We start from the raw sequence: 17,228 nt of genomic DNA, 5'->3' as shown, positions 1-17,228 counted from the left end.
GGGTGCACAGCAGCTCTGTCCTGTCCTCCTCCATAACCCTGACCAGCATAACCAGGTGGTAGATGCATAGATGTGATCTTGTACTGGACAAGCTATATGGAAGATGGATAGATGGATGGAAATTCCGAAATATATTGCAGTCTCTTAATGCATCTTAAAATCTCCATTAGATGCTCTGAGAAGCCTTTTCATCGTTGAAAGACTCACGTTGTCCAGTTGATGAGGTTTTTGTCTTTCAATGAGCCTGCGTAACAGATGATGGCTAAATTCACCTTTACTCTAAGGCTGGAATCTCACCTTCAGAGAGGTGGTTCACAGAGATGCTGACTGGCGGGTTTGCAAAGGGCGGGAACGAGAGATCCAGAGATGGGGAAGACTGAGAGCTGGAGGAAATAGAGGAGGTGTTGGAAGAGCATGCAGGGAACATTAAGCAGCCCCAGAAAAAGTCAGGGATGGACAAGGAAAGGCTTCAGAAAAGCCTGTCACAGAACAAAGACACGGAGGCAAAGACGGGATCAAAGCGCACTGACTGGGGCTAGCAGAGGGACGGGTGCCGGAGCTGTATGTGGGGGGGGGGGTATGTAGATGACCAGGGTGACGAGGACAGAACAGCGGGGCATTGTGAGGGAATGCCAGGCACTGGTGTCCGCGCTTGGGCACGCACACACGCTCCGACAGCAGCTCGCCGCAGCGCCACACTGGGACCCATTCTTACCGGAACTTTCCCTGGCCAACATCAGGACAAGGTTCTTAGGCACCTGACGACTCGTGGGAAGCCGCCCCCCAGGCTACCTTTGGAGACTCTCCCCAGGAGTTGTGGAAGACGTGCCAGAACCTCTCTGCAGGTAGGATGATCATCCTCACCGTGGGTACCGACCAAAAACACCCTAACTGCCTGAACTGTGAACTGAACCCATATGTAACGTCTTAGCGACAAATCGCAGCAGTAACATGGGACAAATGTGACTTGTGTGTCTTTCTTTGTTACACTTTATTTGTGGATCCGGTTCCTGGAATCCTGGTTCTCTGTGTGAGGTTACATGTTCTCCACTTGCTCCAGTAAGCTCACTAAAGAAAGCTTTTATCCTTCTGTTTTTTTATCTATATTTTGGTTCTCTGGTTGTCACATCAATTCAAGCACCAGGCTAAGACAAATTCCAAGTAAGTTTACACTTACACGGCTAATAAACCTCATACTGACTCTAAACACTGACCTTCTATGTCCTGTGCTGATAGAATATATCCCTGAATCCTGAACATTAAACGTTAAAATGTATTCTACATTTTGCTTTACATTTATGTCAATAACAATCAAAAGTTCAGTTTCAAAATGAACTTAAGGACTCACTTTCAGGTGTAAAGAAATAACTTTGTTTGTGATTATGATAAGATAATGGCTTATAAGAAAACTATTTCATAGTAAGAGTGGCAACACAACAGTGCGGAGAGTGAGCAAACAGATAAACAGATGTACCCACTCTGGGGGCGCCGATAATGGCTCCCTCTATTCAGACACTCTTTGTGGTGTCGTGAGGTAATCGACTGGTCCAACAAGGCGTAGCTTGACTCCCACGGCCTCGTGAAAAGAGTCCATTCTTACTGGAAACCAGTTACAGCCCAGATTCCAGCCTCCTCTCTGCCAAGATATCATGATGCTTCTTGTAACGACTATTATGTTGACCTTGAAATTAAGTCAGGAAAAGAGTGAAACTGGCAAATCGTACCATTTTCTCTTTTTATTTTAATAGCAGTTATTACTGCTATCGTGAAAGATAATCTGGAGTGCCGGCATTTTGGTAGTTTTCAGTGTTCATCCAATGTGTGTTTTGTGATGATTTTTGTCGACATCAGGTGTGAGTGTTGAGGAAGAAGAGGAAGCAGAGGATCTTGGGAGCCGAAATCACCATTGTGCAAATTCTACTCCTGTCCTTCCTGGGCTGCCCACCTGCCCACGAGTGAGAGAGCGCGCGAGAGAGAGGTGGTGAGACCCACGACCAGAACCGCTCGACCCAATGGCGTCCACGGGCCTGCAGCTGCTCGGCCTCATCATGTCCCTGCTGGGCTGGGTGGGCGGAGCCCTGGCCTGCACTGCCCCCTTGTGGCGGGTCACAGCCTTCATCGGCAACAACATCGTGGTGGCGCAGATCATCTGGGAGGGCCTGTGGATGACGTGCATCGTGCAGAGCACGGGCCAGATCCAGTGCAAGGTGTACGACAGCATGCTGGCGCTGCCCAGTGACATGCAGGCGGCCCGCGGCCTCACCGTTCTCTCCATCTTGCTGTGCGGCGTGGCGCTCGGCCTGGCCGTCCTGGGAGTCAAGTGCACCAAGTGCCTGGGCCGGCAGCACACCAAGGCCCGCATCAGCCGCGTCTCCGGAGCCCTCTTCGGCCTGGCCGGCTTCCTCTACCTGGTCCCGGTCTGCTGGACGGCGCACTCCATCATCCGCGACTTCTATGACCAGCACGTGGCGGCGCCCCACAAGCGCGAGCTGGGCCCCGCCCTCTATCTCGGCTGGGGGGCTTCGGGGCTCCTGTTGATCGGCGGGGCCCTGCTTTACAGCGGCTCCAGCCCGCCAGGGGTGCCGTCCTCGCCCACGTTCAGCAGCGAGGATGAGTCCTCTCGCAGGCCAGCAGGGGGCACCACCCAGGTTAAGGGGTACGTCTAAACGACGCCGGAAGAGCTCTTCAGACTCCGCTGGCACCTGGGACCCAGAATCCACTTCCTGTTTGCTCACCCTACTCTCTTCCTCTTCCTCTTAATACCCATTTTACTTTTACTGAGTGGTATTAGCTGTGGTTGAAGTGTGGATGTGGAAAAAAACAATGTGAAATCATTTTGTTGCTCCACCTCTCGTTTCATAACCCCCGTGTGTGTTTGTGTCTGTATAAAACAATAAAGCCTTCCATCTTCACATCTTTTACGAGGTTTTATGAGGTTTTATGAGTTCCTTGAATTTTACAGAGGCATGCTCAGCGCTAAACGTCAAACTTCAACACTAGTCAGGGATCTTCAGATGCTTTTCACCAACATGGACATAAGGCTGTGGACACACAAAAGGTTCCTTTGTAGGTCTCGTCGCTCCGCATTGTAATTTTGACAGGCCTCATGGCATAAAGCGAAGGTGGGCGAGAGGTTACCAGCCGTCCTGGTTCTCGCTGTGATCTTTTAATGCAGAACCCTGGAAGAATGGATCAAAGGATAGATATATACAAAGGGTGAAAAGGCAGGATTGCATAAGAAGGGGTGACTTAGTGGGCTTGTTGGGGTCTTGAACTCTAGTGTTGAGGAATTGTGGAGGATCTTGTGGTCCATTGGAGGTGCTTTGAAGAGCGCAGCCTCCAGGCCAGTTATCATGGTGACGGACACCAGGACATGGATAGGGGGACACCACTGAAGCACACTGTTGGGGAGGGTCATAGAGATGGATTAGGGGGAGACAAAGGAACAATGGAGTGTCTATATGAGCATCAGTGGGCAGAATCTCGTTACCCCCCCAACCCTAACGCCAAGGCCTGCTAAATCAGGGCATTGTGCAGCTATTCTGCAAGACACAGAGAACGAAGGCAAAGGTCCCGCCCACCGTCTTGCAGCATTGAGCCGTGGATCAAAGTTCATCCATACGATTCACAAAGCCCATGGTCACCCCCCCCCCCCCCCATCCAGCCCCACCAAGAGTGTTTGGCAGGCGTGCCGAGCCCGTGTACGTGCGTACGTTCCGCATGTGTCCTCGTGGGCACTCAACCGTGCTGTGGGAGTCAGTTTTTCACAACGGCCAATCAGTAGATGTTTATTAATGCCACATAACTGACATCTCTAAGATTCCCCTCTGCCTCTCTGCTGAGCTAACAGACTGTCACTCTCTCTGCCTCGCATGCGTCTCCTTCGTCATTCAGATAATTCCCCTGTGGAGTAGAAACATGGACATAAAGCATAAATGATGGGGAGGGTCATCTGTATATATTGGGAACGGGTGAAATCCGCTTCAACCAAGACTACCAGAGAGAGGCAACAGAGAGGCCAGGTACCAGAAACTGTACTTATACTCCAAGCTCAGCAAAGGCAGTGAGGAGAGAAAAACAAATGTGATCAAATTTAATTGATCATTCAGCCACAATACAATCCCTGCCGCAGGTTAATGCAGAGACCACAGAACTGGGGAGGTCTTGTACTCATCTGGGAAGGTACTGGGGAGGTCTTGTACTCATCTGGGAAGGTACTGGGGAGGTCTTGTACTCATCTGGGAAGGGACTGGATATACAGTGGCAGTCAAAAGTCTGGACACACCTACTGAGAATTATTTGTTCTTCAACAAGATAACGACTCTAAGCACAAATTGAGGTTATGTATTAAGTATTATTTTGTAAATAAGGAAAGAGACGGAGTGCTGTGACAGATGACCCGGCCCCCACAATCCCCGGATCTAAACCCCATACAGCTGATTAGGGATGAGTTGGATCGAAGAGTAAGAGCAAGGTATCTCCTTCTAACTTGTGCTCAGAACTTACGGAAACTCCTTCAGGACTGTAGGAGAAGCATTCCAAGGGGCTTCATCTAAGCCAAGAATCTGCAATGCTGTCATAGAAGAAAAGGCTATTTTGGAAGAATGTAACATTTGAAAACATCTTGATATGTTTAACACTTCTCTTGGTTGTTGCAGTATTTCATATGTATTACTTCGTTGCCTCGAGGACTTATACCATAAGACATATATCTAAAATAGAAACAAATGCACTAAAAGCAGGTGTGTCTGGATTTTTCACTATATGCTTATTAGTGCTGTATGTAGGCAGTGGGCAGCGCTCATGCCTCTAAGTTTCTGGGTTAAATTCCCATGTCTGCCTCTGTGTGTGTAGAATTTACATTTTTTTTCCCCGTGGTTCTGTGGATTTCCGGCCAATGGTTTCCTCCCTCAGCCCAACACATGATTGTGGTGAAATATGAGCATGTGAGTGTACTGTAAGCGAGTGTGTGAATTGAATGTGTGCTCTGTGATGGTGTCCATCCACAATATCCCCTGCTTCGTGTTTCAGCTCCAGGGGTCACCATGACCCTGCACTGGATGAGCATCAATAGAAAATCCAATAAAAAAAGCACTAATCTTTCATTATCACTGCTATGCTATCGCTAGCGCAAGTAACCTCATCCATTTAGTATGATAATAGTCTCACACAGTTAAAGGCTACGAAGCATTAGGATTCTTCACTTATCCCAGAGGATACCATCCAAGAGAGCAAGTTCACAGGGAAGGGTCTGCGCTGGAGATCGCTACGAAACTCCATACTGCAAAACACCAACACTACGGACAATGGACTGCAGTGTTCTGTGTACCAGACAGAGACTCAAGTAGGGCTTAATGGCGTGAGGGTTAAGAAAAGAAAAAGAAAAGAGAAAAAAAAATACAGAACAAGCCAGCCCAGCTACAGTGCCTAATATTTTCGGTCACTTCGGAGAAATACAATCCCCATATACGGATTTGTCAGCCTGAGAGGTGTGAGGCCACTACACAAAGAGGCGCAGTGTGTAGCAATCGCGCCGAGTTATTCGTATATACGGTCGCCAGGGGGCGCGACCGACCATCACTCGAAGAGCGAACGGACCCAGCCGACGCGATCTACGGCACAGGAAACCGGAAGTGGAGCCGGGAGGCTGCTGAAGCTTTGGGCTGTAAACCTGAGCGGCTGCGTCTCGTTAGCAAACTCGCTAAGCGACATCAGATCGGCGATGGGCAAGGGGAGAGGCACGTTTGAGCGGCTGCTGGGTAAGGATATGTCGGCTTTAATGCGCTGGCGGTCGCCGAGAGCCCGCAGTTCGGCGCCTGCCGCTTCACCGAGCCGGGACTGGTGTCGTACCGATATTGTCTGCGTCGCTTACGGTCGGCCGGCCGCTTTAGGCCCGATCGGCTGGTTAAATATTAGCCCCCGGGTTGCCTTGACCCTCTTCCGGCCCCTTTTAGGTATCAGAGCCAGCTGCTCTTTAAGCCCCCTTCGCGGGCCGGTTCTCTTCGGCTGTACGCAGCGTCGGAGCCAGCTGTGTCGGAGACCGAAGTGCCGGGGGCTGCGACGGCTGACATTTATGTATTTCGTGGTTTTCCGGTGCTGGTATTTATGTGAAACTGCGTGGTACAGCTGGAAGCGGCGTACTGCTCGGCGATGGCGGTGTCGGGGCCCCTGATGAGTTTACCCGCACTTACGGTGCCGCTAGGAAATAAGCTAAAATGCAAGCAGTGGCGAACAGGCCAGTGCGAGCCGGGCTTTTAATGTCTGTACCTCGGGCCGCTGGCCCAGTACCGGGGTGTCATATGCCAAGTCACTGACGGGAATCACCTGGCTGCGGGATCCTGATGTATCTCTTAACAAAAAGGGCGACCAACATAGTAGCGGGTGGGGCAGATCATTTATCCAGAGCCGTAGAAACCAATAATAAATATTGAAATTAATCATTTAAAATATGATCCAAGACATCTTAATCGCCCAATACCCCACTCACGTTCTGCGGGTCTTAATTCTTGGCTGATCTGGGTCAATAAGCGTTATCTTCAGATAGTTGTACATAAGGTAGCTATTTAGGTGACATCGCCCCCCCAGATGTGTATATATGTATGTATATCGGAATGCCACTGCAGTCTGACTTGATGGGATCTCCAGTCCTTTGTGTCACGTTCTTATTATATTAGTAATGCCCTCATCAAAGTGGAACTCCGTGTGTGTTTATGTTTAGCCCAGAACAGGCTGTTCTGTAATACAAATGGAGCCTTCTTTTTTTTTTTTTAGTATAACCTCCCCCTTATTTTCCTAAGCTGCCATCAGCGTACAGTTTCCTTGTTGCACTCAGGTCAGCACAGCCTTCATAAACAAATTGACAGCCACCCTAATTTAAGGATGAATTATGAGCAATGTATGTAATTTCAAGGGTCGGCGTTTGTTTCCATGTGTTTCCAGCTTCCTTGCTTGTTGCTGTTGTAAGTAAACGGCCAATTTGCCCTAGCAACAAGTAAAGCTGTTCGTTTTAGTCTGGGCCTGTATCAGTTACTCAGAAGGCGACTTTTCACATGGATGTTTGATGGGGGTTTTTTTTTTTTTTTTTTACAGCCAAGCATGTGACAGCATCTTAAATGTCTCATTCCACAGATAAGGCCACCAGCCAGCTGCTCCTAGAGACCGATTGGGAGTCCATCCTGCAGATATGTGACCTCATCCGGCAGGGCGACGCCCAGTGAGTCAGCTCCGCCTCCCCGCGCTCTGACCTTTGACCCCACTGCCTGTATAATTTTGAAACGCAGTTTTGGTGTAACAGCCTAGGTGTTGCTTTGTTGACTCATTTTGTGAAATTGGCGTGTTTTGCCAAGCGCGTCTCACAACTTTAACCTTTTAACTGATAAATTATTGTGTGTCAATAGGGGTTGTCATGGGAGAGGTGGTATATGCGTTTCAGAATCCAAATGGGGGGAATGAAAGTCATGACGAGCAGATAAGCCCATTTTATAGGTTAAGAATGGATAGAAGTGCGTATTTTCTACAGGGCTAAGTATGCCGTCGGTGCCATTAAGAGGAAGCTGAACGACAAGAACCCCCATGTGGCCCTGTACGGTCTGGAGGTAGGTCCTGCCTGCCAAGGAAAGCCTACTGTACAGAGAGAAACAGGCGTCGTAGGTGATCGGCGGAGCTGATTCACGGGCTCAGACATTCATTCGGGTTAAACGTGCGTGTTCGCCATGCAGGTGCTGGAGTCTGTGGTGAAGAACTGCGGCCAGACGGTGCATGACGAGGTGGCCAGCAAGCAGACCATGGAGGAGTTGAAGGACCTCCTCAAGGTGGCCGCACCATTGCCAGATCCAGTGCCCCTCTCTTGCTTGTCCACCCCTTTGCTTGTTTTTGCTTGAAGATTGTTCTAAAAAAAAGTAGATGCCCCGCATCTTGTAAATACCAGGTTAAGCTCCTCTTGCTCTTGGTATTCTGTTGTCAGCCAGCTGAAGACCAAGGTGAACATAAAACAAAGTTAAATGTGTTTTTCCACACAAAGCTTACTCTCTGACAAATCTGTTTTAGGTACATTATTAAGGTTTTACTTGGACACATTACCCTGTCAATAACATGAAATGTGAGGCAAATCGAAGCCTTTTTGTGTTGTTGTTTTGTAGAGGTATGTCACGCCTCTGTGATACTATTGGCTGATAAGCAGGGAGAAATGTTGTTTGCTGAGCAATTGCGTGCTGGTTGGCTGAGTCATGTCAGGTGACTTATGACTCGCTACTCTGACTTCCAGGTCAGAGTGTGTCACATGATTACTCAGTCAGACCAGCTAGAGGAGTTCCTCAGTCTTTTCAGAGGAACATAAAAATAAACACTTTAAAACATCATCTACACAGAGGCTGTTTTTAAGGTAATACTATAAGAATTATTTGTGACTGAACAGAAACATGGTTGATGTTTAAGGTTCAACTTAATGTTTAGGGAAGACTGAGGAAATGGTACAGGATAGGAAGTGTACTGCATGTCATGCGTTTAGTTTTCAGTAGCAGCAGATGTGTGTTTGATTATAGGTCAGCCATTTCCTCTATGTTTAGTAATGAAGAGCTGTGTTTCATGTCTTCCTTGATGCTATCTTCAGAGTGAGTAGAGCCTCGGGGATAGTAGTGAGTTTCTTGGAGCCTAGAATACTTTTTTTTTGGCTCTTGCCAGATGAGATGTGTGACTGATTTACGTGTTAATTGCTTAGGCAAACAGTATTTTCACAGGTCTACATAGCTGGATATTTTACTGGCACAGATCCGGTTAAACAAGTTGCTTAAGGTGGTTTAAACAGACTGCCTTAAATTTACCACCGGTTGGCACCCTAACCTACTACACCTCCTTCCTGTCTGCTTCTCTGTTTCGCTGCGTTGGATTTGTCGTCTGCTCGCTGTGATCTGATTTCCTTTGCAATCTTCCTCCCTAAGAAGCAGACCGAGCCTAACGTCAAGAACAAGATCCTATACCTGATCCAGGCCTGGGCTCACGCCTTCCGCAACGAGCCCAAGTACAAGGTGGTTCAGGACACCTACCAGATCATGAAGGTGGAGGGTAAGCAGGGATCTGCCATTTTCTGCACCTCCTCTGGCCTCCGATCATGTGGAGCAGCAGATGTAGAGGACTGTCTCAGCCCAGCACGCGTGTCGAGATGGGTAGACAGCGGGGATTATGCATTTTAGACAACGAAAGTGAATATCTTCACTGCTTTCGCAGTCGTCGTACATTATTCAGCCTGGTGTCTCCTCTTGCAGGTCACGTCTTCCCAGAGTTCAAGGAGAGCGACGCCATGTTTGCGGCGGAGAGGGTGAGCGCCGTGCGCCTCAGCTCGTGGTTGACGGCTCACGTTCTGTTCTGATCCTTCATTATCTCCATGCGTGACTCTCTATCTCCATGGTTGTCTAGGCTCCCGATTGGGTCGACGCAGAGGAGTGTCACCGGTGCCGGGTTCAGTTTGGGGTCGTGACCAGGAAGGTGAGACCCGACCGAAAGCCGTCTGTCCAGAGCTCAAGCGTCGCGGTGTTTGCTTAGCAGCTGTGGTCATTCGTAGCTCTGCATGGAAGATTTCATGTGTTTTTGTGTTGACCTGTGAGGCATATGTGTGACTGTTAGGATACTGCCTGTGTTCAGAAGGTTACTGGCTCGAATCCCAGTAAAGCCGTCATTGGGCCCCTGAGCGAGGCCCTTAACTCCCAGTCCCTTCCGGGTCTGACCCTGCTTTGAATTAAAGTGTGTGCTAAATAATTAAAAATATAAATGGAACCTCAGTGACAGAGTACTACATTTTTGGATGACCAATATTTTTTATGACTTTGAGAAAAGTCTTCATTAGAAGTTTTTTGTCTGATTCTTTCCCCGCCATCTCCACTCTCGTACAGTGCTAACTCCCCGCTTCTCCAGCCAGTGGTCACTCCCCTTGCCTCCCTCTGTCCTCTTGTTGTCTTGTTGTTGAAGGATTAATTAGTGTTCTGGTTGCACCCCCCCCCCCCCCCCCCCAACCCCCGCCCTTGATCTCAGCACCACTGCCGGGCGTGTGGGCAGATCTTCTGTGGCAAGTGCTCCTCCAAGTACTCGACCATCCCCAAGTTTGGCATCGAGAAGGAGGTGCGCGTCTGCGAGCCCTGCTTCGAGCTCCTCAACAAGTGAGTGCCCCTGATCCAGGACCAGATAATAGCAGATAATAACTCATCTGTAGGAAGGAGCCTCACTCAACAAGATCCTTGTTCTTCTGTTACAATATGAGTAATACATTACTTCAGTTGCAATAATTAGACAAAAACTGTGGCTTTGTGAGTCACCCATTACTCAGACACAGCTTCTCTTCTACTTTCGGGTTAGTAAACCATCACCACAGTGCTCCCTTGTCAAAATCAGCCCCAGATCCTCTAATTTTCTCAAGCATATCTCTTCTTGTGAGGCTCCGAATTATGTAGCTGATGTCTTGTCTTACCAACTATTGAGTTCACTTCATCCCCCCCTTCCCCCCCCCAGGAAAGCGGAGGGTAAAGGAACTGCTGGGGCCCCAGCCGAACTGCCCCCTGAGTACCTGACCAGCCCGCTGTCCCAGCAGTCTCAGGTAGTAGTCACGGTAACTGGATTTTGGGTAATGTAGTTTTTTTTTTTGTCGCTACATATCTCGATATGCATCAGGTGCTAGTCACAGTAACTGGGGGGATTATGGGTAATGTAGTTTTTTGTCACTTTGTTGCTACATATGTCGATATGCAGCTACGTTAACAGTCTGAAGTGACAGTCGGTCAGTTTGATGTAACAGCCCTCTGGTACCCGGGTCGTACCCCAGTTAAGGTACCTTCCTCCCCCGCAGATGCCCCCCAAGCGGGATGAGGCGGCTCTGCAGGAGGAGGAGGAGCTGCAGCTGGCCATTGCCCTGTCCCAGAGTGAGGCTGAGGAGAAGGAGAGGATGGTGAGGTCCACACTGCGAGCTCTCCTGCCGCCATCGCTGCTGGGACCGGCCGTAACGTGCTGTCACACTTCCGTTCGCAGAGGCAGAAGACCACCTACTCTGTGTATCCCAAGGCGGACCCCACCCCCGTGACCTCCTCAGCCCCCCCAGCCAGCACCCTCTACTCCTCTCCCGTGGTAAGAGGACATTTCAGTGGGAAACATTCTCAGCTGTGGCACGTGTGTCACGTACCTGCGGGTTTCATCTGGCTCTTCCTGTCTGTTCCTCCCAGAATTCCTCAGCCCCCTCAGCTGAAGACGTGGACCCAGAGGTGAGGTGGCCGTCTCTGCATGCCACTCTGTCTTACAGTGTATCCCTGTGACCTTTAACCTCCCAGCATTGGAGGTGAAGACACGTCTTGCCCAAAATTCTATTACTATGAGGCGTCAAGAAATTCCTCGTGGATTACGGGCAAACCTTAAGGATAAACTGTATCCAAGATCCAGGTCGCCCTTTAGAAATATTGACCTGTAAGATATAGTAACCACTCTGGGTCACCTTTGAAATCTGGAACATTCTTAGGAACATGGTGCAGTATTAATTTAATAAACACGGAGAGCTAGTCGTGTCGTTTTCAGTGCCCACTTCTATCTGTGGGTTTGTTTTGCTGAAATATGTCCAATCACCGTAGTTTGGGAATGAGTGCCGGAATGTCCTCTCCATAGCTGGCACGATACCTGAACCGGACTTACTGGGAGAAGAAGCAGGAGGAGGTGCGCAAGAGCCCCACCCCGTCTGCCCCCGCCCCCGCACCATTGGCCGAGCCCCTGCCAATTAGCCAGCCCGTGGAGAGCCACATTCCGGTTCAGCCAATCAGCATCGTGGAGGTACGCCACGCCCCCCCTCAGACCCGCACACTGTATCGAGAGGCTATTTTAACCTCACCGTGTATCCCAGTGTGACGCCAGGCTTCCTCCCCCAGCAGCAGTACCAGAACGGCGAGTCGGAGGAGAACCACGAGCAGTTCCTGAAAGCGCTGCAGAACGCTGTCACCACCTTCCTGAACCGCATGAAGAGCAACCACATGCGCGGCCGCAGCATCGCCAACGACAGCGCTGTGCTCTCGCTCTTCCAGTCCATCAACAACATGCACCCACAGCTCCTGGAGCTGCTCAATCAGCTGGATGAGAAGAGGCGTGAGTGAGCCGACACCCAACCACAAGCGCTCGGCACCCCTTCCAGCCAATCCCGTCGTCTGTTTTTAAACCCCCAGTCAGTCGTAAGGGCGTCCATGTTAATCTCATGCCAGGGTTATTATTCTAAATGAAAGATAAAATAAGAAAACGTTTTTCTAAGCTGAAATAAAAACAAGATAGAAAAACAAAATAGACTAATCTCAAACTAAATGAAAACTATAAATATTGCTCTCAAAACGAACTGAAATGAAATCAAACAAACACATTTAATTCCTCTTTAAGTACCATTTAGCTAAATTGATGATTTGTTTATCTTCCGTCTTTGGAAATCGTTTCAAGAAACATAATCCAGTATATTGCCTTTATACTTGGAACATGTTTTACCCATTTTGGGGACTTCAGTACATAGTGTATGTATGTGTATATATGTAGGATTCTCTAATGATCAGGCACATAGACTGAAAGTTGTAAATCATTTTATCACTAGGAATAAAACTAATATATATAATAGAAACTAAATAGGAATATATGTTTAACCTCCTGAGTCCCGGGCTTTTGTTTGGTGTGCATGTTTTATTTCCGTTAGCTATTTGGGATTAGTAGGACCTCATAATCATAAAAACCAAACATTATTTTTTTGAACAATTAATAGTTTTAAACTAAAAACGATGTCCTTATATGAGGACGTAGGGTCTCAGGAGGTTAAAATATAAACTAATAAAACCACACTGAAAAGTAAACAGGATTTCAAATGAAAATTGAAAATAATATGCGATGAAAACTGAATTAAAAAATCAAAACTAATAACGTTGTCCCCTATGAGTCTGTGGCTCATCGGTCGGCCGTGGGAGTCTCTCAGTGCCAAGAATGGCGAGATCGTACCTGTGCTCTCGGCAAGACTGGTCTTGCTGACTTGCCTTGCAAGAATGAACTTGGGGCTCAATCAATCATGGGATTGGTCTCGTTTGGCAAGGATTCGACCGATGTTTCCTTAGTATTTGGGGCGGGGCAAGAATGACAACCGGGGATTTTTTTTACCATCCTCTTTGCTTTTGTTCTTGAGTATTGGAACTGGTCTTTGGAATGGAATATAACCAGAGGAATGTGGTGAGGTACACACGTTATTGGGAAACGCCTCTCTGTGCCGGCAGTGTACTACGAGGGCCTGCAGGACAAGCTGGCCCAGCTGCGGGACGCACGCGCGGCTCTCAACGCTCTCCGGGACGAGCATCGCGAGAAGCTCCGCCGCGCCGCCGAAGAAGCCGAGCGCCAGCGACAGATTCAGCTGGCCCAGAAACTGGAGATCATGCGGCAGAAGAAGCAGGTGACCTGTCCGGCCTGATCCGGGTCATGTGACACATCCACTGAGATGTCATTGGCCGTCCTGTTATCTGGACATAGCTTTGGGGCGAGGCTCGCGGCGATTGGCTGATACGGCAAGGCCCGTGACGCGACCGGCCGCCGTGTTGCAGGAGTACCTGGAGATGCAGCGGCAGCTGGCCATCCAGCGGCTCCAGGAGCAGGAGAAGGAGCGGCAGATGCGGCTGGAGCAGCAGAAGCACACCATTCAGATGCGGGCCCAGATGCCGGCCTTCTCGCTGCCGTACGCGCAGGTGGGCGCTCCGCAGGGTGCCGGGCCTGGTCACGTGACCTGCAGCCCTTCAGGACAGCTGAAGCTTTCAGCTTCTTCCATTTGCAATGAAACCAGTAACATTTATGAACTTAATGCACGTGTTTAACATCACATGGGTCAGTAAACGTAACTGAGCTGTTCATGTATAAAGGAATTGCTGTATTTCTGTCCTCCAGATGCAGTCCCTCCCACCTAGTGTGCCTGGGGGGGTAGTGTACCAGGCGGCGGGCCCCCCCAGCTATCCCGGGACCTTCAGCCCCTCTGGATCAGTGGAGGGCTCCCCCATGCACACGGTCTACATGAACCAGCCAGGCCAGGCTGGTGCTGCACCCCCCTACCAGGCCATGCCGGTCTCTGCCACAGGTGGGTGCCAGGTGTTTGGGGGGGGGGCTCACTGGCGCCTTATTTTCTAATACAGCCATAATACGCAGGTTATGAGTATGGAATCTAACGCCGTTCATCACTCAATGTGTCTGTAGACCCCAACATGGTGAACGCCTACATGTACCAAACGGCAGGCTCCGGCGGCCAAGCCGCGCCCCCAGCCCAGGCCCCGCCCACAACCAACCCCGCCTACTCCAGCTACCAGCCCACCCCCACGCAGGCCTATCAGGTAAGGGCTCTCGGGCCGTGTGATCTGGAGAGCGAGCGCATGGCCACTCATTCGCCGCTAGTTAAAATATAACCAGGTTCAAGCGGAGGTCGCAGATCTGATGAACAGATATAGTTTCCTGTTGTTTAATTTGGCGCTGGTTACATTTGCATATGGCGGAGTTAGATAAGAATGGTAAACATTCTCCCTCTCTCTCTCCCTCTCTCTCTCCCTCTCTCTCTCCTCCATATCCCCCCCCCGCAGAACGTGGCCTCCCAGGCTCAGCCCATGCCCCCCATGTCACAGACTGCCCCCTCCAACGGCATGGCTTACATGGGTTACCAAGCCTACAACATGCAGGTCAGCATCCCGTCTCTGTAATAGGCGATCAGTGTTGTTGTTTACAAGGAGAAGCTGACGACCTCACATGCCATTTCTAACACCCCTCCTGTCGCCCTGGCCACGCCCCTAGAATATGATGTCAGCACTGCCAGGCCAGGACCCCGGCATGCCGCCCCCGCAGGCATATTTGCCCGGACAGCAGCCAATATACCAGCAGGTGAGATGTCTCCCCCTTCCCTCCTCCAAGTCCTGGTGGTCCGGGCTAATCTGGTTGAATTTCACTTTTCGTGTGCAGATGGTGCCCCCTGGTGGCCCCCAGCAGCAAGCGCAGCACCAGCCACCTCAGGCAGCACCGGGCAGCACAGAGGCTCAGCTCATCTCCTTCGACTGACCGCCTGTCTCCCTCCCGCGTCCACCCCCGCCCCCCCTACTGTCAGGAGCCTAGCACACTACACCCCAATATGCTCCCATCTCCCCCCTGCCCCCAGCTTGCCTCGTGTCACCACCCCTGTCTCCCATTTCCCTGGAAACGGAACGCAGCGAGAACGGCCCGGCCGTCTTCCTGTGCACCGCTGCTGTCTCCTTCCTCGCTCCGTAGCACATGCTCAAACGCTTTTGGGATTTTGTGCAGGGAGCGCAGAGATTGTCGTCTCCCTCCTGTGTATCTAGTGATTCCTAAAAAAACAAAAAAATAGTTAGCGACATCATTAAATGAACATTTGAAGGGTGAGGCGTAACTTTTTTCTTTTTTTTTTTTTATCGAATTGCATGCTTAAAAAAAAAAAAAAACATTTTAAGGTGTGGAATATTATAGCACCTCTGCCACCGGCTTTGCTGTAATTGGTCGAAGTTGGGTCTAATAATGGTTTTGATTGGCTGATACAGAGGGAATTCAGTAGCTCCTGGAAGGTTCCATTTTCAACACCAGGAATGGAGATGCCCCAGCTAGCCCATCTAGCCACTGCTGCTTATGCCCCCCCCCCCTCCCCTCCCCAGGTGGAGGATGAAAATCATCATAGTCTGTCCCAGTCTGTCATTAATACACTTCACCTGTATGTGAGGCTTGCCACATATTGCTGACCACATGGTGGCGCTGTTGGATTCCAGTGCTACATAGTCATCATTCTCTGCCCCCCCCATAATTATCACATTAGTTGCTTCGCAGATGTATTTTTTTCTGCAGCTACTTTTACACTTCTATTCGTACTCTCTACCTTTTGTGTAAAAATTTGAATATTTAAGCACTACGCTACCTGCTACGCTGCTCTTTTCGTTGCGTCACCTTCAGACTGTTCTATGCATGTAGCAGTGAGAGGTCTGTCCTATATATGTTCACCTTAGAGCAGTGTGCCACTGGACCACCCATGTGACAGACTGGGTCATAGAAAGTAAATCATTTCCAGAAGTAACTGGGGGGCTTGTTTATGTGATGTCACACAGGGTCACCTTAAGGACACCTGTCTGACACCCCTTCAGCTGAAGCGTTTTGTGGGTATTTGCCCATTAAGACTTCAGCTTTAATTTCTTGCACACATTGACCTAATTGAGCCAGATAAACATTAATATAAAGGAAATAGCCCCCTTGTGGCTGAGCTGTGTAACTGCATAGAATCTCCAACAGAGACTTTAGTTGCTGACGGGTTTAGTTACGAACTTAAAAAAGAAGAGACAAGCTGAACGTCAGAGACACAGATTTACATTAAGCTTGCTCACATGTGCCCAGCTCGTGGCTTCTATAACCTTCTAATGTCATTTGTGAACTTTTTTTTTGTTCTACTTGTCATGCTGATCTTAGTCTATAAGATCATTCAGTAATTTTAAAATTATATTTAATAAATATTGTGTTCCTCTGTTTTTGCGTCTGATTGTTTGTTGTATCTGGCTGTCAAACGAAATATTTGATATTACTCTTGTTTGTATCCCGTTTCAGGAATCGTTTAACATGACGGGGAAAGACACGCTGAAAATGGCAGGCATTTGGGCGGTCTGGCTTGTATGGATATTTAATACCGGGAAAAAATATCTAGTGGGTTTTGTAAATATGAATATTAAGAAACATTCCAAACACTATTTCGCTTTTGTGCACTGTGTTACCTTAATTTAAACTCCGCCACCACTAGTTCCGTTTAATAATCATGCAGTTTAGAATTATGAATATTGTCCCTGGACCAAAGGCTCACAATCTCTACCATTAGCAGGCTGTCCATGTAGACAAAACCGCATTTTATATAAGCGGCTGATAACCTTTGTACTGGAGTAGAAGAATGAATTAATGAAAGAAAACATATACAGAGAAATACGTCAGGAGATGAGCTCTGCTTTCCTATGAATCTGACAATATTAAAATAAGCCTATTATTTTGGTAACTTAAAGCATCCAATATGGGGTTGCTGCTTCTAAAAAGATAAAAGATGGAGAAATCTTTTTTGTCATTGTCACTTGAACAACGAAACTGAAATGCAATCGACTCAATGTGAGGCATAATAAAAGTATATTAAGAACCTACATATTGCACTAAATATACAAATAGCACTGATATGCAAATTGCACTGATAA

At 48.8% G+C, this 17,228-nt stretch overlaps 2 protein-coding genes across 6 annotated transcripts; both read left to right on the top strand.

Annotated features, from left to right (window-relative positions):
- Positions 1 to 290: 290 nt before the first annotated feature.
- Positions 291 to 2,912, top strand: cldnk (claudin k). Of its 2 annotated transcripts, XM_072704990.1 has the most exons (3): positions 291 to 845; positions 1,139 to 1,161; positions 1,852 to 2,912. In XM_072704990.1, the coding sequence occupies exon 3, from the start codon at positions 2,013 to 2,015 to the stop codon at positions 2,664 to 2,666; it is 654 nt and encodes a 217-aa protein (XP_072561091.1). In that variant the 5' UTR covers positions 291 to 845; positions 1,139 to 1,161; positions 1,852 to 2,012; the 3' UTR covers positions 2,667 to 2,912. The 2 variants fall into 2 exon arrangements, with proteins under 2 accessions (XP_072561091.1, XP_023677488.1); XM_023821720.2 differs by lacking the exon at positions 1,139 to 1,161.
- A 2,689-nt stretch (positions 2,913 to 5,601) lies between these two features.
- On the top strand, positions 5,602 to 16,526 carry hgs (hepatocyte growth factor-regulated tyrosine kinase substrate). 4 transcript variants are annotated; one of them, XM_023822008.2, is made up of 21 exons: positions 5,602 to 5,759; positions 7,129 to 7,213; positions 7,520 to 7,595; positions 7,719 to 7,811; positions 8,937 to 9,060; positions 9,261 to 9,313; positions 9,412 to 9,480; positions 10,024 to 10,148; positions 10,498 to 10,582; positions 10,832 to 10,930; positions 11,011 to 11,106; positions 11,202 to 11,240; positions 11,635 to 11,796; positions 11,895 to 12,105; positions 13,257 to 13,429; positions 13,578 to 13,718; positions 13,915 to 14,101; positions 14,218 to 14,351; positions 14,595 to 14,690; positions 14,803 to 14,889; positions 14,968 to 16,526. In XM_023822008.2, the coding sequence occupies exons 1-21, from the start codon at positions 5,723 to 5,725 to the stop codon at positions 15,061 to 15,063; spliced, it is 2,268 nt and encodes a 755-aa protein (XP_023677776.1). In that variant the 5' UTR covers positions 5,602 to 5,722; the 3' UTR covers positions 15,064 to 16,526. The 4 variants fall into 4 exon arrangements, with proteins under 4 accessions (XP_023677776.1, XP_023677775.1, XP_023677774.1 ...); XM_023822007.2 differs by having other exon boundaries at positions 11,892 to 12,105; XM_023822006.2 differs by having other exon boundaries at positions 10,498 to 10,594.
- The last annotated feature ends 702 nt before the right edge of the window (positions 16,527 to 17,228 follow it).

Source organism: Paramormyrops kingsleyae, chromosome 22 (genome assembly GCF_048594095.1).
Source record: "Paramormyrops kingsleyae isolate MSU_618 chromosome 22, PKINGS_0.4, whole genome shotgun sequence".
Taxonomy (NCBI): Eukaryota; Metazoa; Chordata; class Actinopteri; order Osteoglossiformes; family Mormyridae; genus Paramormyrops; species Paramormyrops kingsleyae.
The sequence above is the reverse complement of the archived record's forward strand: the minus strand, read 5'-3'. Positions and strand labels throughout refer to the sequence as shown.

What these genes read in the sequence shown, in the direction of transcription:
- cldnk (XM_023821720.2), top strand. Translation starts at nt 2,013, where the DNA reads ATGGCGTCCACGGGCCTGCAGCTGCTCGGCCTCATCATGTCCCTGCTG.
- hgs (XM_023822004.2), top strand. Translation starts at nt 5,723, where the DNA reads ATGGGCAAGGGGAGAGGCACGTTTGAGCGGCTGCTGG. An exon ending in AGTTGAAGGACCTCCTCAAG is followed by an intron (nt 7,812 to 8,936) that starts GTGGCCGCACCA and finishes TTCCTCCCTAAG; the next exon opens with AAGCAGACCGAGCCTAACGT. An exon ending in CCCTCTACTCCTCTCCCGTG is followed by an intron (nt 11,107 to 11,201) that starts GTAAGAGGACAT and finishes TGTTCCTCCCAG; the next exon opens with AATTCCTCAGCCCCCTCAGC.